This window comes from Erinaceus europaeus, chromosome 21, assembly GCF_950295315.1.
Source record: "Erinaceus europaeus chromosome 21, mEriEur2.1, whole genome shotgun sequence".
NCBI classification, from domain to species: domain Eukaryota; kingdom Metazoa; phylum Chordata; class Mammalia; order Eulipotyphla; family Erinaceidae; genus Erinaceus; species Erinaceus europaeus.
In genome coordinates, this window is record NC_080182.1 from 3916555 (window position 1) to 3941581 (window position 25027).

Genomic DNA, 25027 nt, shown 5'->3' on the forward strand with positions numbered 1-25027 from the left:
GGTTATTGCTGGGTTCGGTGCCTGCACCATGAATCCACTGCTCCTGGAGGCCATTTTTCCCCCTTTTTGTTGCCCTTGTTGTTGTAGCCTTGTTGTGGTTATTATTATTGTCATTGTTGATATTGTTCGTTGTTGGATAGGACAGAGAGAAATGGAGAGAGGAGGGGAAGACAGAGAGGGGGAGAGAAAGACAGACACCTGCAGACCTGCTTCACCGCCTGTGAAGCGACTCCCCTGCAGGTGAGGAGCCGGGGGCTCGAACCGGGATCCTTACGCTGGTCTCTGCACTTTGCGCCACATGCGCTTAACCCACTGCGCCACCGCCCAACCCCCGGTAGCAATGATTTTTAAGTGCTGATACACGGGCTGCTACTTTGGCTGAGTGACACTGTCTTTCATTGCTAACCTAGGCATTGAATGTCATCTCTCCCTATCTGTGAAACTGTTGCAAACAAACTTGTAATTTTTTTTTCTTTTGCCTCCAGGATTATTGCTGGGGCTCTGGTACCTACACTGCAGATCCACTACTCCTGGAGGCTATTTTTTCCCCTTTTGTGGCCCTTGCTTTTTTATTGTTGTTGTGGTTATTGTTGTTGTTATTAATGTAGTTGTTGGATAGGACAGAGAGAAATCGAGAAAGGAGGGGAAGACAAAGAGGGAGAGAAAAAGACACCTGCAGACCTGCTTCACCGCCTGTGAAGCAACCTCCCTGCAGGTGGGGAGTCGGGGCCTCAAACCGAGATCCTTGCTGCCTGTCCTTGCACTTCGTGCCATGTGCACTTAACCCACTGTGCCACCACCCAGCCCCTGCAAACTTGCAAAATCTTACTTAGCCTCTCTTCAGTTCTTGAGAAGTCGTGTGTGACTAACCAGGTGAGAAGAAAAGAAAAAAAAAAAAGGAATGCTGTGAGGAAGTTAGTATTAGATTGTAAACACTTAACAAAGCTTTTTGCAAATGTATAAAATATACATTATATAGAATATACCCCAGAATAATTCTAAGAAGTTAATATTTATTCCCCTGATACAAAAACTTGACAAAGAAACTGCAACAACAACAAAGTACAGAAATAAGGATGTCAAAATCCTCAGCATACTATCAGGTGACTGAATCCAAAAAGTATGCACTGTGACCAACAATATATCTCAGGAGTGCAAATTTGACTTACCAAATGAAAATTGATAAGTGTAATATACCATATTGGTAGAATAAGGAACAAAAACGAGTTGAGCAGATACACAAAAGGGAATGGACAAGATCTGACACCCTTTCAGGAGACCTACAACAACCTGACTAACTGGAAACTAAAGGGAATTTGTTTGATCTGTTACAGGACATCTTGAAAAGTCCACAGTTAACTTCTCGTTCAGTGATCTGTCAAAGACTGAAAGCTTTTCCCCTAAAATCAGGAGCAAGACAAGAATGTTGACCTTTGCCACTCCCACTCACCATTATCCTGGAGGTTCCAATCAGGGCAACTAGGCAAGGAAAAAGAAAGAAGAGGCATCCAAGTTAGAGAAGAATAAGGAATTGTATATGCTATGAGCTTTATTTGCTGCACACAAAAATTGACAAGCTGGTCCTAAAATGTACATGAAAGGGGGCTGGGAAGTAGGTAGCGCAGTGGGTTCAGCGCACATGGCGCAAGGACTAGAGCAAGGATTCCAGTTCGAGCCCCCGGCTCCCCACCAGCAGGGGGGTTGCTTCACAGGTTATGAAGCAGGTCTGCAGGTGTCTCTCCTTCTCTTCCCCTCTCTGTCTTCCCTTCCTCTCTCAATATCTCTCAGTCCTATCCAACAACAACAGCAATGGCAACAATAACAAGGCAACAAAATGGATTCGTAGTGCAGGCACTGGGCCCCAGTGATAACCCTGGAGGCAAAAAAAAAAAAATGTATATGAAAATACAGAAGACCTAGAATATCCAAAAACAATTTTATTTTTTAAAAAGGACAAGCAGACTTCCTAATTTCAGAGCCCAGGCTATGGCACATCTGGTTAAGTGCATATGTGGCAATGCACAAAGACTCAAGTTCAAGCCCTGGGTCCCCACTCGCAGGAGGAAAGCTTCATGAGCTGTGAGGCAGTGCTGCAGGTGGCTCTCTCTCTCTCTCTCTGTGTATATCTTCCCTCTCATTTTCTCTCTCCTATTAAGTAAAAGAAATAATGAAAAAAAATTAAAAATTACCTCAAAGCTATGATCATCAAGATTGTGTGATACTGGAATATAATAGACATAGAGATCCCTGAAATATACTTGGGAGTTCAGAAATTGTCTCTTATGTTTGTGGTCAGTTGATTTTCTATAAGGTACCAAAACAAAGTGGACAGGATCCCTTTAAAAAAAATGGTGCAGGATTGCAAATGTACGAAATTGGACTCCTTCCTCTACACACAAAAAAGAGCTCAAATAGTCGTAAACCTAAATGTAAAAGCTAATACTGAAGACTGAGGAGTTAGCACAGCGATTATGCAAAAAGACTTTCATGCCTGAGGCTCCTCCATCTCAGGCTTAATCACCCCTCCAGGCACCATTGTAAATTAGAATGGTTGTGCTCTCTGCTGGTGGGAATGTAAATTAGTCCAATCCCTGTGGAGAACAGTCTGGAGAACTCTCAGAAGGCTAGAAGTGGACCTACCCTATGACCCTGCAATTCCTCTCCTGGGGAGATATGGTAAAGAACCCAATAAACCCACCCCAAAAGATTTGTATACACATCTGTTCTTAGCAGCACAGTTTGTAGTAGCCAAAAGCTGCAAGCAACCCAGGTGTCCAACAACAGATGAGTGGCTGAGCTAATTGTGGTCTGTATACACAGTGGAATACTACTCAGCTCTTAAAAACGGTGACTTCATCTTTATCGGTCCATCTTGAATGGAGCTTGAAGGAATCATGTTAAGTGAGATCAGCCAGAAAGAGAAGGATGAATATGGGATGATCTCACTCATGGACAGAAGTTGGAAAACAAGATCAGCATGGAAAAAAAACACTGAGCAGAACCTGAACTGGAGCTGGTGTCCTGCACCAAAGGAAAAGACTCTGGGGCTGGGGGCAGGGCTCAGGTCCTGGAACGTGATGGCAGAGGAGGACCTAGTGGGGGATGAATTGTTATGTGGGAAACTGGGAGATGTTACACATGTCCAAACCATTGTATTTTACTGCTTCACAAGTGGTAAAGCAGTGCTACAGGTGTCTCTCTCCCTCTCTATTTCCTCCTTCCCTCTCAATTTCTCTCTGTCCTGTCTTATAAAATGGAAAAAAATTAACTGCCAGGAGAAATGGATTTGTAGTGCTGGTACTGAGCCCCAGCAATAACCCTGGAGGAAAAAAAAAAAAGATAAAAAATAGAGACAGAAAAAAAATAGAGACAGTGAAAAGAGACCACAGCACCAAAACTTCCTTCCTTTCATGAGGGATCCCAACTCAAACCATTGTAAACCATTAATCCCATTAATCCCCCAATAAAGAAATTTTTAAAAGTAGACGAAGAAGGAAGAGGAGGAGGGGAATGGTTGTGCTCTGATAAAAAATAAATACTACAAAGCTTTAAGAAGAAAACATAGGCATGAATCTTCACCATCCTGAAGTAGGAAATAGTTTCTTAGATCTAAAATACACTCACAAAAAGAAGAAAAGTAGATAAATTATACATCAAACTTAAAACTTTAGGGCAGGGCTGGCAAAATAACTCACTTGGCTAGAGGCTGCTTTGTCATGTGCATGACCCAGGTTTGAGTTAGGGTTAAATGCACATGGTGCAAACCTCAAAGACGGGTGTAAGGATCCCGGTTCGAGCCCCCGGCTCCCCACCTGCAGGGGAATCTCGCTTCACAAGCAGTGAAGCAGTCTGCAGGTGTCTGTCTTTCTCTCCCCTCTCTGTCTTCCCCTCCTCTCTCCATTTCTCTCTGTGCTATTGAACAACAACAGCTATAACAACAATAACAAGGGCAACAAAAACGGGGGAAATGGCCTCCAGGAATAGTGGATTCATAATGCAGGCACTGAGCCTGCAGTGATAACTCTGGAGGCAAAAGAAAGAAAGAAAGAAAGAAAGAAAGAAAGAAAGAAAGAAAGAAAGAAAGAAAGAAAGAAAGAAAGAGAGAAAGAAAGAAAGAAAGAAAGCACCTTCATACAATGGTCTATTACTTGAAAATAAAAAGAAATGAAATACTAATAAACTTTGGAAATGTTATTCTAGGTGAAAGAAGATGGTCCTAAAATATCTGTATGATCCCATATGTATGTGAAATATGCAGAAAAGACAAGTGCAGAAGCACCAACTACTTGGTTGTGTGGTTTTAAGGAAAGGATGCACTAAAAAGTAGTCTAAGGGATCTAGGGTTTCTGTGTGGAGGTGACAGAATATTCTGAATCGGGAGTCGGGCGGTAGAATAGCAGGCTAAGCGCAGGTGGTGCAAAGTGCAAGGACTGCTGTAAAGATCCCGGTTTAAGCCCCCGGCTCCCCACCTGCAGGGGAGTCTCTTCACAGGCGGTGAAGCAGGTCTGCAGGTGTCTGTCTTTCTCTCCCCCTCTCTGTCTTCCCCTCCTCTCTCCATTTCTCTCTGTCCTGTCCAACAACGACGACATCAGTAACTACAACAACAATAAGAAAACAACAAGGGCAACAAAAGGGAATAAACAAATAAATAAATATGAAAAAAGAATATTCTGAATCAGATGGTGGTGATGGTTACACAGCTTGTGAACATACTAAAGCCTACTGAATTATACACTTTCAAAGGTGAATTTTAGGGGGAGGCGGTACTGCACCAAGATGGGCACACACATCACCATGCACAAGGACCTGGGTTCAAGCCCCTGGTCCCCACCGCTAGGAGAGAAGCTTCATGAGGAGTAAAGCGGTGCTGTAGGTTTCTCTCTTTCTCTCGCCCTCTCTGTCTCCCCCTTTCTCTCTTGATTTATCTCTGTCTCTGTCCAATAAAATATAAATATTTTTATTATTGATTTTATTATTTATTTATTTATTTATTTATTTTGGATAGAGACAAAGAAAAATTAAGAGAATAGGGGAAGTAGAGAGAGGAGAAAAGAGAGAGACCTGCAGCATTGTCTCGCCACTTGGGAAGCTTCCCCCTTGCAGGTGGGGACCAGAGACTTGGACATGGGTCCTTTGCACATTGTAACGTGCTCAACCGGGTGCCCTCCACCTAGCCCCCAAAAGATTAATTTTACAGTATGTGGATTATATCACAATTAAACTGTCATCAAGAAAAAAGTTACTACTGTTGAATGTAAAACATTAATTCCCCAATAAAGAAATTTAAAAAAAGAAAAAAGTTAAGGCCAGGTGGTGATGCATCTGCTTGAGTACACATGTTACCATGCATAAGAACCTGAGTTCAAGCCTCCAGTGCCCATCTTCTTGGAGGGAATCTTCACAGGTGGTAAATCACTGTTGCAAGTGATTCTCCCTCTCCCCCATTTCCCATTCAATTTCTCTCTTTCTCTAGTAAATAAATAAATAAATGTCAGAATTCTTCCTCTACTCTTCCCCCAAAGTAGTCAGCTTTTGTGTTTGACACTAATGAGAATTAAGCTGAGATGCCCATAGGGAGAAAGCACAGAGGCTGGTTCTTTGAGTGAAAAAGAAATGACTCACTCTAAGGACAGAAATTTAGGTTTCCAGATCCAAAGAGAGAAGACAGATGACCCCTAGTGGCAGGAACCTATTCCCAGCACAGAAGCATTTCTGAGAGCTCGCAGACAAGGAAGGAATCCTTATGTGTTTCCAGTGTCCATGCACGACACACAGCAATCCTGCCTTTCAAGAAACCAGGTAGGCTAGCAGACATGCTGGAAGTAATTGTAATAAAACTCACAGTATCAAGAACTTGCTACCCACCTGCAGGGGAAGACGCTTCACAAGCCGTGAACCACGTCTGCAGGTGGCTCCCTCTGTAATTTCCCCTCCCCTCTCAATTACTCTCTGATGTATCTAATTTAAAAAAGAAAGAAAGAGGGGGCTGGGCGGTAGCATACCGGATGAAGCACAAGGACCTGCTCAAGGATCCCGGTTAGAGCCCTGGCTCCCCACCTGCAGAGCGGTTGCCTCACAAGAGGTGAAGCAGGTCTGCAGGTGTCTGTCTTTCTCTCCCCCTCTCTGTCTTCCCCTCCTCTCTCCATTTCTCTCTGTCCTATCCAACAACAACAACAACAATAATAACAAAATGGAAAAAATGGCCACCAGGAGCAGTGGATTCATAGTGCAGAGACTGAGTCCCAGTGATAACCTTGGAGGGAAAGAAAGAAAGAGGAAGGGAGGAAGGAAGGAAGGAAGGAAGGAAGGAAGGAAGGAAGGAAGGAAGGAGACTATAATAAACTGAAAGCACAGACCCATTCCTAGCACCAGGCAGGTAGTGCAGAGGTCAGCATAGGACTTGCATGTGGTTGTCTGTCTCAGGTTCCATTTTGGATACGACCAATAGCCAGATGCAAGTAGTGGTCTGGTCCAATAAGCAAAGACCCACCGCTGTGTTTCCTCACTTTGGTGTGCCCCTAGGAACTGTATTTACCCCTCGAGGAGGGGGTGATCCAGGAGCTTGAGCCCGCTCCCCACTGGCAATGCCCCTGCACCGCTGATGGCTCTTTGAGACATGGCTGCACCTTCTTTTCAGCCTCTGGTTTTAGTCTGCTTTCCCTCACTTGTGGGTGCAGGGTGCTTCCCCCTGCCCCCATAACAACCAGTTGGTATTATGAGGAGTCTGTGGCTCCTCTTTCCTTCCTCCCAGGGAAACTCAGGGTGGAGGGAAGAAGCCTGCTGTGACTTGTTTCCAGTTCTAAAGTAATGGCCAGATGGGCCAGGGCCTGGACAGAGAGCTCCCCTACCCCTAGAATCCAGTCCTAAATCTCTTCTGCTTTTAGTCTCTCTCAACCCATCTGAGACTAACTTCCTGGCTGACTTCTAAGGAAAACAATTTCTCAGCTGGGAGTCCTCCTATCCAAGTCTGTCCCATCTCAGCCTGGTTCAGAAAGCCCCCTGCCTCCCCTCTGCCCTACAGGAACATCCCCCAAACCACTCTGCCTTCTCTCGTCCCATCTATGGCAGAAAGGCAGCAGTGGACAGACCTGAAATATCAAGAAGAGAAAATTCAGACCAGGAAGTTCCCCTGAGAGAGCACATGCTTCACCATGCCTGAGGACCTGGGTTTGAGCTCTGACACCACATGGGAGCACCACACATGACAAGTCCTGTGACGTCTCATTTTGTCTGTCTATCTAAAACTGCAAAAGAAAGCGGATCTGCCAGGAGCTGTGGAGTAGCACAGGAATAAAACTCTGGGGCAGGGGGGTGAGGGAAAGAGAGAGAAGCCCTTGGGCATCATTTTTTTAAAAGAATTTATTTATTTATTCATGAGAAAGATAGGAGGAGAGAGAGAACCAGACATCACTCTGGTACAGGTGCTGCCGGGGATCGAACTCGGGACCTCATGGTTGAGAATTCAATGCTTTATCCACTGTGCCACCTACCGGACCCCTCATATTTTAGAGTATGTGATCTCATTAGCAAATGTAGAATGAAATGGACATCTAACAATTTGTTGACTTTGCTAGGCGCTGTCCTAAGCACTTTGCATCTGTTCTCCATATGTTAATTTCCTGGTTGCTGTTAGCTAGCCAACTATTGTTATCCTTAGTTTATGGACATAGAAACTGAAGTTGCCTAGGGGTTGGGCAGTGGTGCACCTGGTTACAGTGCACAAGGACTTCTGTCTGTGCCCCATCCCCAGCTGGAGGGGAACTTTGAGAGCAGTCAAGCAGGCCTGCAGGTGTCTTTCTCTCTCCCTCTCTGTCTCACCCTCCTCTCTCTATTTCTCTCTGCCTCTACCCAATGAATAAATACATCAGTAAAACTGAAGTTGCCTAGAGAAGTCACATGGAGGGGCCATGTGGTGGCCAACCTCATTAAGCACACACATTACAGAGCACAAGGACCCAGGTTCAAACCCCCTAACCTGCAGGGGGAAAACTTCACAAATGGTGAAGCAGGACTGCAGGTGTCTCTCTATCTCTCTCCCTCTCTACCTCCTCCTCCTCTCTCAATTTCTCTCCATCTCTATTTAGTAATAATGAATGAATAAATAAATAAGAAATTTAAGGAAAAAAATCTTAAAAACAAGAAGTCACATAGAGAATAAATTTTGAACTTGGCTTTCAGTCCTTGATAGTCTGATCCCAAAACCTTTTTTTTTAACTTTTATTTATTTACTTTCCCTTTTATTGCCCTTGTTGTCTTTTTATTGTTGTAGTTATTGTTGTTGTTATTGATGTCATCGTTGTTGGATAGGACAGAGAGAAATGGAGAGAGGAAGGGAAGACAGAGAGGGGGAGAGAAAGACACCTGCAGACCTGCTTTACCACCTGTGAAGTGACTCCCCTGCAGGTGGGGAGATGGAGGTTCGAACTGGGATCCTTACGGTCCTTGCGCTTTGTGCCACGTGCGCTAAACCCGCTGCGCTACCACCCGACTCCGACCTTTTTTTTTGTAAGCTAGTGAGCTAAACGGTTTCTCCTCGTCCAACAAGGTAAAGCAGAATATTCAGATATGAACCTGAAAAGCTCTTGAAATTTCTCTAACACTCATTCGCAGTGGAGGAGTGGTGCAAGTGTTCTGGCTGGTGGCTGTGGCTCCCTTTATTGAATACCTTCTAGGTAATCAACTTGTGTTGAGCCCCGGAGACTCAGATATAAATGTCTGCGGCCCCAGCCCTAGAGCAGCGCAGCGAAGGCGAAATAAAGCCATCGCTACATTAGAGGGATAATGGACTCAGCCAGCTGCTTAGCAAAACTCCTTAGAGAAAAAGCTGATTCCAGGCTCAGAGCATGGAAACCACCAGATGAACTTAGAAGTCTTGCCCCTCCCCCAGAAAGCAAGTGAGCTGTCAAAGACTTACAGGAATCCTGTCACGAGACAGAGAAGTCAGCCATCACCAACCATGTGTGGAATAATTTAAACAGCAAAAGTCTTGACTGTGATTGACTGAAATGCACTGAATAAAAGCCAACTGGAAAAAAAATGCAGAAGGAAGGGTGGGAGGCACAAATGATCATTTTTCGATTCGTAATGTAGTCATCTAATCAGCAGTGGAGGGCACATTCGGGTGGTGTCCTTGGCTTGTCATATTCAGGAACCAGGTCTGAGCACAGCCCCCACTTCTCTGAAGGAAACATCAGTGCTGTGGTGTCTTTCTCTTTGTCTATCTCTGTCTGTATTTCTGTCTGAAAAACTGGGTCTGGAGTGAGAAAGGTCCAGTGAAAACCAAAAAAAAAAAACCACACACAAGGGAATGTAGACTTTTTTTCACCAGAAAAAGTGGACAGTCACCATTGTAACAACCATCAACAGTGGGGCAATTCAGGGCTGAATGGTGACTCACTCAGGAGTGCACACACATCATCTTGCGTGAGGACCCTGGTTCAGGCCCCCTGACCTACCTGGGCAGTGGTGGAGTTTCATGAGCAGTGGGACAGTGCTGCAGGTGTCTCTCCTTCTCTCCTCTCTTTCTCTCTGTTTCTCATCCTCTATCAAAAAGAAAGAAAAAAATGTTGCCAGTAGTGGTGGAGTCATGCAGGCGCCTCATCCCAGCAATTCCTCCAGTGACAAAAAAGAAAGAAAAAAATATAGTTTTTAAATATTTATTTATGTATTCCCTTTTGTTGTCCTTGTTTTAATGCTGAAGTTACTGCTGTTGTTGATGTCGTTGTTGTTGGATAGGACAGAGAGAAATGGAGAGAGGAGGGGAAGACAGAGGGGGGGAGAGAAAGACAGACACCTGCAGACCTGCTTCACCACCTGTGAAGTGACTCCCCTGCAAGTGGGGAGCCGGGGGCTCGAACTGGGATCCTTATGCTGGTCCTTGCACTTTTAGCCACCTGAGCTTAACCCACTGCGCTACCGCCCGACTCCCAGAAAAAAAAAAAAATTCTATAGTATGCCAAATGAATCTTATTTCCTAACAACTAGGTAAGAGAAATACTTAAATCTCTTTAAGCCTTTAGATGGTCAACTTAAAACACACACACACACACACACACACACACACACACACACACACACACACACACACGAGCTAAAGGTGTGAGGGCGAGCTGAGCTGAGCTGTGACACCTGTCACCCCACTGGTCACTTGGGTTTATCTGGCTGGCTAGGCAGGTGTCCTCTTCCTCCCTCACTGCTCCATGTGAGTCCCTCTCCAAGCTGTGCACTCAGCTTAGCCAAAGAGGACGGCCTTCTCCGAACAGAGGCAGACGGGTCTTCGGTCGAGGGGATACAGGTGGCTGCGCTCCCTTGCTGGAACCTGATTATAATGCTGTGAGGAAATACGTAAATAATTTAGGATTATATAATAATATTCAATAATAACAAAAAAACCTGGCCCATAATGTCATGGGAAATAGAAAAACCAAGATAAATACTATCCTAAAATGAAAAGAGACTGAACATACAGAGAAGCGGAGATAATGTGTGATGTTTATTGGATTCTGGTTTGCAAAGTATAGCTATGGAAGACATCGATGAGACACCTGGGGAGACTAGGTGTGGAGGGACATGACTGATGGCATGGGATCATTACTTTTTGTAGGAAAGGTCAGGTATCATGCACAGGAATATCTTTATTCTGCTTTTTTTTTTTTTTTGTAGTTGCCACCAGGGTTATCAGTGAGTCTCGGTGCTAGTACACAAATCCACAACTCCTGGCAGCCATTTTTTCCCTCTTTTATTTAGATAGGACAGAGAAAACCTGAGAATGGAGAGGGAGATAGGAAGAGAGAAAGATAGACACACGCAGACTTGCTTCACCGCTCGTGAAGCGTCCCCCTGATGGTGAAGAGCAGGGGCTCCAAGCCAGGTTTTTGCGTATGGTGACCACTGCCCAACCCCACGTTGCGTAGTACCACTGCCCAACCCCGCGCTGCTGACTTTAGGAGAAGCGCGCTGAGTATCCAGGGCTGAAGTGCCCTGCCTCTGATCTTGTCTTCTTGTATGGTTGGGTGGAGGCTCTTACACAGGTAAGATGTCAATGCTGCAAGTTCAACCCTTTTCATTCTTTGCATTTTACATAGAAAAAAGGATAAGGGATGAGGCCGGGTGCTGGCACACCTGGTTGAGCACGCAGGTGACAGTGCGCAAGGATCCAGGTTTGAACCCCCGGTCCCCACTTGCAAAGGGAAAGCTTTGTGAGTGGTGAAGCTGTGCTGCAGGTGTTTCTCTGTCTCTCTCCCTCCAGGGTTATTGCTGTGGCTCGGCGCCTGCACAACAAATCCACTGCTCCTGGAGGCCATTTGCCCCTTTTGTTGCCCTTGTTGTTGATAATTATTTTTATTACTGTTGTTGTTATTGCTGTCATTGTTGTTAGATAGGACATTGTTGTTAGATAGAAAGAAATGGAGAGAGGAGAGGAAGACAGAGAGGGGGAGAGAAAGACAGACACCTGCAGACCTGCTTCACCACCTGTGAAGCGACTCCCCTGCAGGTGGGGAGCCGGGGCTCAAACCGGGATCCTTATGCCGGTCCTTGCGTTTCGCGTCATGTGCACTTAACCCGCTGTGCTACCACCAGGCCCTTCTATCCCTATCACCCCTTCCCCTCTCAATTTCTGTCTGTTTCTATCCAATAAAGAAATAAAGATAACTTTAAAAATTAGGAAAGAGAGGAAGGAAGGAAGGAAGGAAGGAAGGAAGGAAGGGAAAGAAAGGAGAAGAAAAGAGGATGGGGGAGAGAGAGAAAGAAAGAAGAGAGAGAAAGGAAGAGAAATCACAGCACCACCTCACCATCCATAGACCCTCCTTTATTCCTTTATTTTATTTTATTTTTTTTACCAGAGCACTGCTCAGCTCTGATTTACGGTGGTTGAACCTGGGACTCTGGTAGCTCAGACATAAGAGACTCTTTGCATGACCATTATGCTTTCTCCCCCGCCCCATAGACTTTTACCTGCTGCCAGGCTGCTTCCATGTGGTGCCAAGGCTCAAGCCCAAGGCCTCGCACATAGTGAGGCACGCACGCCAGCAGGTGAGCAGGCTCACGACCCTGAGAATAAGTTTTGAAAGATTCAAGTAGAAATAGGAAAATACTGACTATTGTTGAATCTAAATGCAGAATATTCAGATACTCAGGCATTGTTCTTTCAACTTCTCTGTCTCTAATTTGAGAAAGTTTTTCTTTTTTCACATTGACTCAAATCATAATTTGTGTTAGTGACTTAATATCGATCTACAGAGTGATAAGGCAATAGGGTGTAACCCCACAACATTCCCATTCCTTCCGCTGGAAGCTGCAGTAGCCCTCCCAAGATCACAGATAGGGGTTGACTATTATTTCTGTAAATATATATGTTCCCATTTTCATTGCTTTTTAAAATTTTCTTTATTGGGGGATCAATGATTTACAGTCAACAGTAAAATACAGTAATTTGTACATGTGTAACATGTCTCAGTTTTCCACATAACAATTTAAGCCCCACTAGGTCCTCCTCTGCCATCCTGTTCCAGGACCTGAACTCTCCCCCACCCCCCACCCCAGAGTCTTTTACTTTGGTGCAGGACACCAACTCCAGTCCAAGTTCTGCTTTCTTTTCTTTCATTATTGGGGAATTAATGTTTTACCTTCAACAGTAAATACAATAGTTTGTACATGCATAACATTCCCCAGATTCCCATATAACAATACAACCCCCACTAGGTCCTCTGAATCCTTCTTGGACCTGTATTCTACCCACCCACCCACCCACCCCAGAGTCTTTTACTTTGGTGCGATATGCCAATTCCATTTCAGGTTCTACTTCTGTTTTCTTTTCTTATCTTGTTTTTCAACTTCTGCCCGAGAGTGACATCATCCCATATTCATCCTTCCGTTTCTGACTTATTTCACTCAACATGATTTTTTCAAGGTCCATCCAAGATCGGCTGAAAACGGTGAAGTCACCATTTTTTACAGCTGAGTAGTATTCCATTGTGTATATAGACCACAACTTGCTCAGCCACTCATCTGTTGTTGGACACCTGGGTTGCTTCCAGGTTTTGGCTATTACAAATTGTGCTGCCAACAACATATGTGTACACAGATCTTTTTGGATGGGTGTGTTGGGTTCCTTAGGATATATCCCCAGGAGAGGAATTGCAGGATCATAGGGTAGGTCCATTCCTAGCCTTCTGAGAGTTCTCCAGACTGTTCTCCACAGAGGTTGGACCAATTGACATTCCCACCAGCAGTGCAGGAGGGTTCCTTTGACTCCACACCCTCTCCAGCATTTGCTGCTGTTACCTTTTCTGATGTATGACATTCTCACAGGAGTGAAATGGTATCTCATTGTTGTCTTTATTTGCATTTCTCTGACAATCAGAGACTTGGAGCATTTTTTCATGTGTTTCTCAGCCTTTTGTATCTCTTCTGTGGTGAATAGTCTGTCCATGTCCTCTCCCCATTTTTGGATGGGGTTATTTGTTGTCTTGTTGTTGAGTTTGGCATGCTCTTTATATATGTTGGTTATTAAACTCTTGTCTGATGTATGGCATGTAAAGATCTTCTCCCATTCTGTGAGGGGTCTCTTGGTTTGGGTAGTGGTTTCTTTTGCTGTGAAGAAGCTTTTTAATTTGATGTAGTCCCATAGGTTTATACTTGCCTTAGTCGTCTTTGTAATTGGATTCGTTTCATGGAAGATGTCTTTAAAATGTATGCGGAAAAGAGTTCTGCCAATATTTTCCTCTAAGTATCTGATACTTTCTGGTCTAACATCCAAGTCCTTGATCCACTTGGAATTTACTTTTGTATTTGGTGAAATATAGTGGTTCAGTTTCATTCTTCTGCATGTTTCAACCCATTGTTTCCAACACCATTTGTTGAAGAGACTCTGCTTTCCCCATTTAATAGTCTGGGCACCTTTGTCAAAGATTAGATGTCCATAGGTGTGGGGGCTCCAAGTTCTGCTTTCGGTTTTCCCTTCTGATTTTGTTTTTCAGCTTCTGTCTATGAGTAAGATAATCCCATATTCATCCTTCTCTGTCTGACTTAGTTTACTTAACATGATTCCTTCAAGCTCCATCCAAGATGAGGTGAAGAAGGTGAAGTCACCATTTTTTTTTTTTTGCCTCCAGGCTTACTGCTGGGGCTCAGTGCCTGCACCACGAATCCACTGCTACTGGAGGCCATTTTTTCCCCTTTTGTTGCCCTTGTTGTTGTAGCCTTGTTGTGGTTATTATTGTTGTTGTTGATGTCGTTCGTTGTTGGATAGGACAGAGAGAAATGGAGAGAGGAGGGGAAGACAGAGAGAGGGAGAGAAAGACAGACACCTGCAGACCTGCTTCACCACCTGTGAAGCGACTCCCCTGCAGGTGGGGGGCCAGGGACTCGAACCGGGATCCTTATGCCAGTCCTTGCGCTTTGCGCCACCTGTGCTTAACCCGCTCCGCTGCGCCACCGCCCGACCCCTAATTCTCCATTTTTAATAGCTGAGTAGTCGTCTTTGCCCATTTCCTACGGCCCTGCCTTCTTTTCCTTTCTAAGTCACACCTACACGTATTAATACTTCTGAGTGTCCTTCCTTTCTTTCCTCTTCTCTCTCTGGGTCCTGATGGAATTGGGGTTCAGAGAGCTCTGGTCATCTTGCCCTAACACTGAGAGAGAAAGTTTTGGTGGTCATTGCACTATCAACTTCTATCTTACATTAGGACTATTGACTGTATAGGAGGACGGGTCTGTCTACTTTCCCCATGGATTTTGGTCGCTGCTGGAGAGATTGTACTGAGATTGTGATAAGCTAACAGAGATCTGCTGCCTTGTTTCCAGCTTTACATGTAGCATATACTTAGGTGTTGTATACACCATTCTGTTTTTGGGAAGAATGGAGTCTCTAGAGTAAGCATAGTTTTTGTAAGAACAGGATATGCTTAATAGTCAATAGAAGGGGTGATGTAATCAGAAAATCTATACAAACAGAGGTTTCCAGAATTGAGCTCAGTTTCCTACCCTCCAAAGAAGGAGAAATAATGGGTTCCAAAGCTTGTTGTGAGAGCATGTGAGCGTCTATTTCTGCCATGTCTTAGCCCAGGTCTGCCGTTCCTTTCTTTCTCTGCCCTCTGGGCTCCTCTTGGAGACTTTCCATGATATGGAGCAAAACAGCTCAATTGCAATGCTCTGCACCGTCTGCCACTCTGGTCTTGCGCCCTGCTCTCTCTGCTGAGGGTGGGCTAGTGTGGGCCAGCACGGAGAGACTGTTCTCCAACTGACAGGCTGAAATGCTGTCCTGAGATCCCGTGGCCTTGCCGCATCAGCGCAGGTCCTGACTGCCGAGGCACTGACTTCCTGCTCCACACCACTGGGCCCTTTTCTCCCCCTCCACAACATCTGGCCTCCTCTTCCAACCAAGCTTCTGATAAATAAGAGCAATCTGCCCTGAGATCTGCCTTGAGCTTCACTAGAAGCAGACACTGAAACAAGGGTTTGAGTGCAGGTGAACAGTTCCTTTTCTACATATTTCATTTTTAGTGTTTCTATTTATTTTAGATAGAGAGAGAGACATTGAAAGGGAGAGAGACACATGCAGCACTGCTTCACTGTTTATGAAGCTTCACCCCATGCAGATAGTTTCAAGAAGCCCTAGAGAAGAAGAAGAATGAGACGTGAAAGAATGGGCAGGGCAGGGCAGGGCCACCAGGAACTGTCAGTCATAATGTGGGCCACTGAGGCCCAGGCCCTCTGGGAACTCTGGGAGCACCCCTCCCAAAAGAGGAGGTGTCAGAGGTATTTTCCCTCTCCGTGTTTCCTTCTGATCCCTCTTTTCCCCAATCCCTCTAGAACTAAGAGAAAATCCCCAGGCCAGGAAAAAGCAAATGGATGTCGTGTTCTGGAACCGTGATCACGGAGGCCATGCGCTGACAGCTGGTGTTAGTGGAAGTCCCTTCTACTCCTCCTCACCACTCACCTTTACACAAGGAACATTATTACTAGTCACTGAAAAGCTGCCTCTGACCAGAGTCAGCATATGATATTTCCAGCCGACTTACTGTCTCATTTTGTACCAGCTTCTCACCGTATCATCACTGCTTTCATCATCTTTTTTTTTTTTTTAGAACACATTCAAGAATTGCAGTTCAGGGCCCATGCTCTGTGCTGAGCTAACATCCACGTGTACATATGTTTTACAAGACTCTGCTGATCTGAAAGGTTTGACAGTGATCTGTAAGCATGAGAGAGGGTTTGCTCTCCAGCCTCTGGCAAGTGAAGGCAGGCTGAAGCCGTCTGCTATTGGCTGCACTTTGGGTGACAGAAAAGCTTGTGATTGGTCACCACAGTTTGCATATAAACATCACAAGGGACATGAGAGAATAGAAATTTTAAAATTTTATTTTTATTTATTTTGGATAGAGACAGAGAGAACTTGAGAGGGGAGGGGAGACAGAGAGGGAAAGAGAGACATCTGCAGCCCTGCTTCACCGCTCGTGAAGCTTCCCCCCTGCAGGTGGGGGCCAGGGGCCATAATATGTGCGCTCAGCCAGGTGTGCCATCACCCAGTCCTGAGAGAAGAGAATTTAAGGGACTCTGATCCTTATCAAGCTTGTTTCGAAATACTTTTAAACTTACAAACAAGTTGCAAAGCTAAATAAAAGTGGTATACTGGACACAAAGACTCGCCTGCTAACACTTCCCACCCTTTGCTTCATTTACTGTTTCCTCACTCTGGTTACATGTAAGAACACATTCGTGCAGATACATGATTTTGCTCTGTGTGCAAGTAAGCTGCACATATCATGTCCTTTGCCCTAAATCCTTGAGTGTGCAGAAACAGACTATCTCTTACATAGACACAGCACAGCCAATCATTTGAGGAATTTTAACACTGATTCAATACTTTTATTTATTCAATGCTTACTATTCTTACTTTGTCAGGTGACCTAATAACATTGTTTGCAGTCTCTCTCTCTCTCTCTCTCTTTCTGTCTTTCTCTCTCTCTCTCTCTTTCTCCATGCCAGATTAGGACAAGGGTATGGTATTTTGTTGATTTATTTCTTCAGTTTCTTTAAATCTGGAATCTGTTTATATACTTCTTTTTTGCCTTTTGCAGTACTTTTAGAATAATTCAACCTTGCCATGGTGTGAGTGAACTCATCCCCTTTTGACCCCTCCTGGGAATTTAAACACATGTTTTGTTTTCCTGGCTGGAATATAACATGACTGCTATGTCCTGCTCTTGGCATCACACCTAGTGGCAAACTGCCCATCTGCTCCAATTGACAATGTTAATTTTCTTTCCTGATCCAGCTATTGTCAGAGTCCACCGCTGTCTAGTTACTGTTTGGACCTTGCAACTTAACAAGCAATGTGTGGAGAGAACTATTAAAATTATACAGTTCAGAGGGGCCGGGCGGTAGCACAGCAGGTTAAGCGCACATGGCATGAAGCACAAGGACAGGAGTAAAGATCCATGTTCGAGCCCCCAGCGGGGTGGGGGAAGGTTTGGGGTCTCCATTAACCCAAACACAGAGCAAGACAATCCAGTTACATTTTTACCGACAGACTGTTTGATCATAAGCTTTACAATGTACATTTTTCTGGAAGTACATTGCAGACACTTTAGAGTAGTAAGAGAGGGGACAAGATGAACAATGTTTGCTGGAGTTTTAAAGTTAACACAGTAATCCATGGCTTTTAATTAAAGAAGGAAAGGGGGGATGTGGCATGTGTAAAAAGGTGCCCATGTCTGATTGGTCCAGCCGTCATAAATTCCACAGACCTGGAGGAACCAGCCCTTCTCTGAACCTGTAGGGAGAGTTGGGGGTCAACTCACTTGGATCTCATGGAAACAATGGCCTGGACTTTCCGGGACAGTGGGCCCATCCTCCAACGCAGTTTGCTTTCTTCACTTAACTACATCATGTTATTATCTTGCTCATTCCGGTAGCTGTGTGACATTCTGTCATATGTCTATGCCATAAGAACTCTGTGCTTTGCAGTTGGCTAACACAATTCCTCAACAGCTCTTTGGACTATCTCCCTGGTTTGAGAACAGACTAGAACACTCAGTTACAGTTAGGTCGGAGTGGGCACTTCTCTCCACGTGAATGGCCTCACACCAACAAGGTGACTATTTTTAAAAATCACCCAACTGTCTGTAACAAATGCGGCAGGCGTTAACTGCACAAATGACACAGCACAGGAAGGTCAAGGGCCTCTGTCTGTGCAGAGAGCATGGCATGATGACAGAAAGAGTGGCCACAGTGGGCGGGCAAAAGCAGTTGTCCAGAAAAGAGTATAAGGACAAAGGAAATGGTGCTGAGGCTTGAGTGTAGACAGCCAACTCACAAATCCCAGAGAGAGCTGGGTATTAAGAGAAGCCAGCAAACATTCTGCACGGGGAGGAGACGAGGAGAGAAGGGCTGGGGGCCAGGAGGTGGGGGCGCACCTGGTTAAGTGCACTCATAACAGTGTGCAGAGACCCAGGTTCAAACCCTTGTCCCCACCTGCAGTGGGAAAAACTGCGAATGGTAAAGCAGGGCTGCAGCTGTCTCTCTGTCTCTCTTCTTTTTTATCTCTCCCTTCCCTCTTGATTTCTTACTGTTTCTATCCAATAAATAAAGAAAGATTTTTTTTTTTTGCCTCCGGGGTTATTGCTGGGGCTGGGTGCCTGCACTACAAATCCACTGCTCCTGGGGGCCATTTTTTTTCCCATTTTGTTGCCCTTGTTGAAATTGCTGTTGTTGTTGGATAGGACAGAAAGGAATCAAGAGAGGAGGGGAAGACAGAGAGGGGAGAGAAAGATAAGACACCTGCAGACCTGCTTCACCGCCTGTGAAGTGACCCGCCTGCCGGTGGGGAGCCGGGGCTCGATTTAGGATCCTTGAGCCGGTCCTTGGGCTTTGCGCCACCTGCGCTTAACCTGCTGCGCTACAGCCCGGCCCCCATAAAGATAATTTTTAGTTACAGAGAAAGAGAAGAGAAAGGGCCAACTAATCCAGTTCTAATTTCGTTTTTTGTTTATTGTGGAGACAATTGAATCTTGAGAATATGTACAGATGGGGTAAGTAATACAGACATAGATAGATGGAGTACAGCATTTTCAGCTTATCCTTCCCCTCAGTGCAAGAAGAAAAAATAGCCACGCCTACAAGTTCACAGAATTAAAAGACCGATAACATTCACAACCTCAGCACTGCCACAAGCATCCTTCTGTCTTGTGTAACATTCAATAAGCCTGATAGAGAATCTCGATTATTTCACACACTGAGAAAATACAGACATCTTGCAAGGGTGAATGCAAGTCAGTCAATGGATCTCAGATCCAGAGAGCACTGCCTTTTACGTAACTACAGACACCTTAAAGCAGACATTAGAGTGACCTGCATCAGTACAGCACAGGACCTGCAAGCCCGGGCTCTGAATTCAGGTACCACACAAGCCAAAGCACTGCTCCAGCACATGTAGACTCCATCCCTCTCTCTCTCTCTCTCTCTCTCCTCCCTTCTCTCTCTCTCTCTCATAAATAAATTTCTTTTAAAATAAAAAATAAAGCAGTCATAATGGTGTATCCAAAAAGTAAGTGGCTGTTTTTGAGAAGTATATCAAGATAGTAGTGCACTAGGTAGAGTGCACAAGGACTGTGCTCAGGGACCCAGTTTCAAGCCTTCGGACCCCACCACAGAGGGGAAGCTTCACAAGTGGTAAAGCAGTGCTACAGGTATCTCTCCATCTCTCTCTCTCTCTCTCTCCCTCCCTCCCGTCTTTCTCATTCTCTATCAAAAATAAATAAAGGAAGGAAGGAAGGGAGGGAGGAAGGAAGGAAGGGAGGAAGGAGGGAGGGAGGAAAGAATGGAGGGAGGGAAAGAAAATGACTTGCAGTAGCAGAGTCTTTGTGCAGGCGCCAAGTCCCAGTGATAACCCTGTAGTGAAAGAAAGAAAGAAAGAAAGAAAGAAAGAAAGAAAGAAAGAAAGAAAGGAAGGAAGGAAGGATTTTAAAAAAACTGTAGTAAAGAAATAGAAATTACTTTTAAATAACCAAATAAAAACGTTTGAGCTGAAAAATAAAATAGCTATGGAATTATTGAATAGGTTCAATATTACAATGAAAATGAAAGAAAGGGTGACTATATTTGAAGACAGATTAATGAAAAGTATCCAATCTGAGGAACAAGGTGAAAGAATTTAAAGCGAACAGAGTTTTTAAAGATATACAGGACAATATTAAACGGTGTATGATTTAGAGTCAGGGAGATAGCATAATGGTAATGCAAATGACTTTCATGCCTGAGGGATCAACAGGTCCCAGGTTCAATCCCCTGTACCACCATAAGCCAAAACTGAGTAGTATTTTAGTAAACAGTAAACAAATGCATAAATGGTGTAAGATTCATGGCATTAAATCCCAGGAGAGAGGGAGGAGTGTGAGTAAAGAGAACATATTTGGGGGGGGGGGTGGCTGAAAACTTACTAAATCTGATCTCAGCCGCTCGTTTGGGACCCTACTTGAATGGGCCACTGGCTTCCTCTGCTGGGTGAAGCCTTCGGTTGCTGTCATGCCTGTTTGTGACACTCATGCCCTTCTTCTTGTTCAAATCAAGCGACATTAAACCACCCCTTTCACTGACAGGGGACTCTTACCACTAGAGACACCCCCCGCCTCCCACCCCCCAAACACACCCGAGGACAAGGCAGCTTAACCTGGGAGGACTTACTCACTTCATGATCTTCACAATGAAGTGGAATTGGAGATGAGGTGTAGAGACACTCACAGCGTTCTGAGGAAGTTAGGAAACAAATCAACAGGGGCCAGGCTCGCTCTCTCCACACTCCCATCTCCCCCTCCTTTCTCACTTTTTCTCAGTCCTGTCAAATAAGAATAAAGGGAAAAATCAGGTGGAATGAAAGAGAACATAGGAAATGAAACCAAGTGAGGCAGAGGCAAGGTTGCTGCACCAATGAGCCCACAGCTCTGGCGCTCTGACTGCACGTGGCCCGCAGTGTCTCTCAGTTCTCGGTAGAGGCCAGAGTGGAGAGGGGAAGAGGCTGGCTGGCTGTAGGCGTTTGGTGTCCTGGGGGGGCGGGGAAGAGACCAAACCACTGCAGAGAAGGTGGATTTATATCTCTTAAGCATAAGGAAAATTTCTCCCATGGCCTCATACAGGGTATTGGGGAAAATCCTTAGTAGTATTCCTACAACAGATAAAGTGGCAAGGTAGCATTTCACTAAAGAGCAAGTAAAAATAAAATAAAAGAGAGTCGGGCGGTAGCGCAGCGGGTTAAATGCTGGTGGCGCAAAGCACAAGGACTGGTATAAGGATCCCGGTTCGAGCCTCCCGGCTCCCCACCTGCAGGGGAGTCGCTTCACAGGTGGTGAAACAGGTCTGCAGGTGTCTATCTTTCTCTCCCTCTCTCTGTCTTCCCTTCCTCTCTCCACTTCTCTCTGCCCTATCTAACAACAACACCAATAACAACAACAATAATAACTACAACAATAAAACAATAAGAGCAACAAAAGGGAATAATTAAATAATTATTTTAAAAATAAAATAAATAAAATGAAATATACAATTCCACAGGGGACTAAATAAAACCTGAGTTTTCATGTCCTTTTTGTTGTGGAACCAAGGCCTTGCACAGACTCAATTGCATAATTCTGGGCCACTTTTTTAGATAGAAAGAGAAAGGAGAGACACCACAGCACTGGGACTTCCTCCAGTGGCACTGCAGGCACCCTACCCAATGAGCTATGTCTCTGGACCTACTTTTTCTGAGAGTCTAAATTCAAAGATGAAAATTAGACGGTGGGTGCGGGTGGGAGTGGAGGTGGGGCTGAGGATGGGGCTGGATAGCATAATGGCTATGCAAAAAAGACTTTCAAGCCTGAGGCTGCAGAGTACCAAGTTCAGTCACCACCACCATAAGTCGGAGCTGAGCTATGACCTGGTAAATAAATAAATATTAAAAATAAAAATAAAAGTGAAAAAAGGAGGAGAAAAAGAAAAGGAAATTAAACCAGGGGGCGGTGGTGACACACCTGGTTAAATGCATGTATTACCCTGCACAAGGACCCAGATCAAGCCCCCATTCCCACCAGCAGGGGGAAAGCATCACGAGTGGTGAAGCAGTGCTGCAGGTATCTCTCTGCCTCTCTTTCTCATATTCATCCTTCTGTTTCTGACTTGCTTCACTTAACATGATTTCTTCAGGCTCCATCCAAGATGGGCTGAAAACAGTGAAGTCACCATTTTTAATAGCTGAGTAGTATTCCATTGTGTATCTAGACCACAAAGGATGATAGTATTTCCAAAACCCCAACTCACAGAAATAAGTAGGCACAAATGCCAGTCACCATGCCCTTGCTGTGCGAGTCCTGTTGGAGGTGACTCTCTGTGCAGGGCACCCAGAATGCCCTCAAATGTGTGCAGAAGTTGGGAGATGACAGACAAGACTTTGGGCCAGTCTGCTGCTCCCCGGGTGCAAGTCCTGGGTCACTCAGGAGGCCTGGTGAAGCTGTCTCCCTTGCTGAATAGCATGTTCGTTTCTGTAGCACTAATTTGGTCATTTCCCCTTCACGTAAACAGATTAGCAATTTCTAGAGAAGATGGTGATATTCATACATGGTTTGTTTTTAAAGTCCCTCCAGACATTATCTCATCTAATCAAATTGTGAAATAGACGTCTGGGCCAGAACGCTTCCACCTGTCCCTTCTCATTCTTCCTGGTCCCTCTTCCCTCCTTCTGTGTCCTGCGAGGCCGACCTGCAGGTGCAGCATCCGTGGACCCCTTTGCTCTCTGACGTCTGGTCAGGTTCAGCCAGCAGGAGGGGAGAGCAGGGCCAGGTGTCTGTTCTCCCTGCCACTCCTGACGGGGGTGTGGAGAAGTGCTGTGCCAAGTCCCAGTGTCCATCCCTTCTTCCCCTGCTGCCTTTCACGTCCAGCAGTAGCCAAAGGCCCTGCTAGCCGTTAGTCCCGGCTCAGGGTGCCATCCACCCTTGTGGGTCTCCCTTACCCCCACCTTGCCACAGACCCTTTGCTAAACTTTCTGTGTGAACCAGTTAGAGTGAGCACCCTGCTTCCTCTAAGGATCAGGCAGCCTGTGTGCTACCATCTGTCTCTGCAGTTAAGGAAACACAAGCTGACACAGGTCAATGACTTGCACCAGCTCTCAGGATTCCGGCTGTGCCTTCTTCCATAGGTGTGAAAAAGGATGGTTTCAAGCACACATGATGCGAAGCCCAAAGATCGGAGGAAGGATCCCGGTTCGAGCCCCCGGCTCCCCACCTGCAGGGGAGTCGCTTCACAGGCGGTGAAGCAGGTCTGCAGGTGTCTATCTTTTTCTCCCCTCTCTCTCTGTCTTCCCCTCCTCTCTCCATTTCTCTCTGTCCTATCCAACAATAAAGCAACGTCAACAATGGCAATAATAACCGCAACAAGGCTGCAACAACTAGGGCAACAAAAAGGGGGGAAAATGGCCTCCAGGAGCGGTGGATTCATGGTGCAGGCACCAAGCCCAGCAATAACCCTGGAGGAAAAAAAATTAAAAAATAAAAAAATAAATCATTAGTGTAGCATTGGGACAACTGGGACAGTCTTTCAGCTTTCGGCAGCAGCAGAGCCTGTCAGTATGTCTTGAAGATCTGTGCGCACACGCATCTTATATTGTGTGTCTATGTCACGTTATTAACATAGATGAATATATAGTAATGTATAACAAACTATACATTAAGATACGTAGTTTTATTTTTTGTTACATAACTGGGACCCAGATCCATCTGGTGTTATTTCAGTCCTCTGGGCCACGTTTTCACTCAGACAGAGAGACAGACAGAGGGAGAAGACACCACAGCACCATTCTCGCTCAGTGCTATAGCAGCTCCCACACAGTGCCAGGGCTTAGACCTGGGCCACACACATGGCAAGGTATGCACCCCACCTGGCGGGCACCCTCTGCAAGCCCTTGAACAGTTTTTGAAGGTGAGTTGGAACTTGGCCTCTCTTAACTCCTTAAATGCCAGGAACACTGCCTCTTCTCTACGACAACTTTCTCCCGCTGTTTGTGGGTCCATGTGGGGCACACAGTGCCTCTGGGAGGGGTTACCCAGAGCAGGGATGATGGCCTCTGTATGTGCTGCCTCCGTGATGTTTTCTCTCCCTGCTCTGCTCTTCTTCAGATCGCCATGAGGTTATCTCCAAAGAAATCCTGGAGCTGGACCCCTGGGAAAACCAGTGGAATGTCATCGCCGTCGATGTCCTCATGCACGACAGCTACGATGTCTGCCTGGTGGCCCGGTTGAACCCCCGGGACCTCATCCCCCCACCTTCGGATCTGGTGGAAGACAGCAATGAGCACTGAGTCAGGCGCTGCCCTGGCATCTCCCAGCATGTCTATGAAGGTGGCAGTGGGGTGACGGGGTTTAGTGGCCGCAGAGCAGCGAGGGCTGAGTGTGGTGAGGGGACACATGCAGTCAGCCCTGGGAACCTCCAGCTGGCTGCTGGGGACAAGGCACTGCAAGGCCAGACGTGGTCGAAGCACAGAGCAGGGCAGGTGCAGGGAATGGAGAGACTTCAGACTGCTGGTAACAGCACCAGGCTGTGATGAGGAAGAATTAGTCCCGTGGGGCAAGGCAGGGGTGGGGCAAGGGCAGAGGAGGGCAGGGGCAAGTCAGGGCAGGGCAGGGGTAGATCAAGGCAGGGGCGGGGCAGGGGAAGGGCTGGGACAAGGCAGGGCAGGGATAGGGCAGGGGCGGGGCAGGGGCGGGGCAAGGGCAGGTCAGGGCAGGGGCAAGTCAGGGCAGGGCAGGGGTAGGTCAAGGCAGGGACAGGGCAGGTCAGGGGCAGGGCTGGGGCAGGGCTGGGGCAGGGCAGTGGTGTGCCTGGTAGAGCACACATATCACTGTAGCAGAGAACCTGAGTTCCAGCCCCCCTTTGTGACCTGCATGGGGGAAGCTTCAGAAGTGCTGAAGCAGTGCTGCAGATGTCTCTATATATCTTTATCTCTCTGTCTCGATCTTCCCTTCCCCTCTCAATTTCTCTCTGTCCTATCAAGTATTAAAAA

At 45.9% G+C, this 25027-nt stretch overlaps 1 protein-coding gene across 1 annotated transcript in view; it reads left to right on the forward strand.

The window, feature by feature from the left end:
• The window catches only part of KBTBD12 (kelch repeat and BTB domain containing 12), a 104454-nt gene extending 79833 nt beyond the window's left edge, over positions 1–24621 (forward strand). Inside the window, exon 6 of the mRNA XM_060180288.1 lies at positions 24144–24621. Within this exon, the coding sequence (XP_060036271.1) occupies positions 24144–24325 (182 nt within the window). The 3' untranslated portion in view covers positions 24326–24621. The remainder of the gene's footprint in view (positions 1–24143) is intronic.
• Positions 24622–25027: the final 406 nt, after the last annotated feature.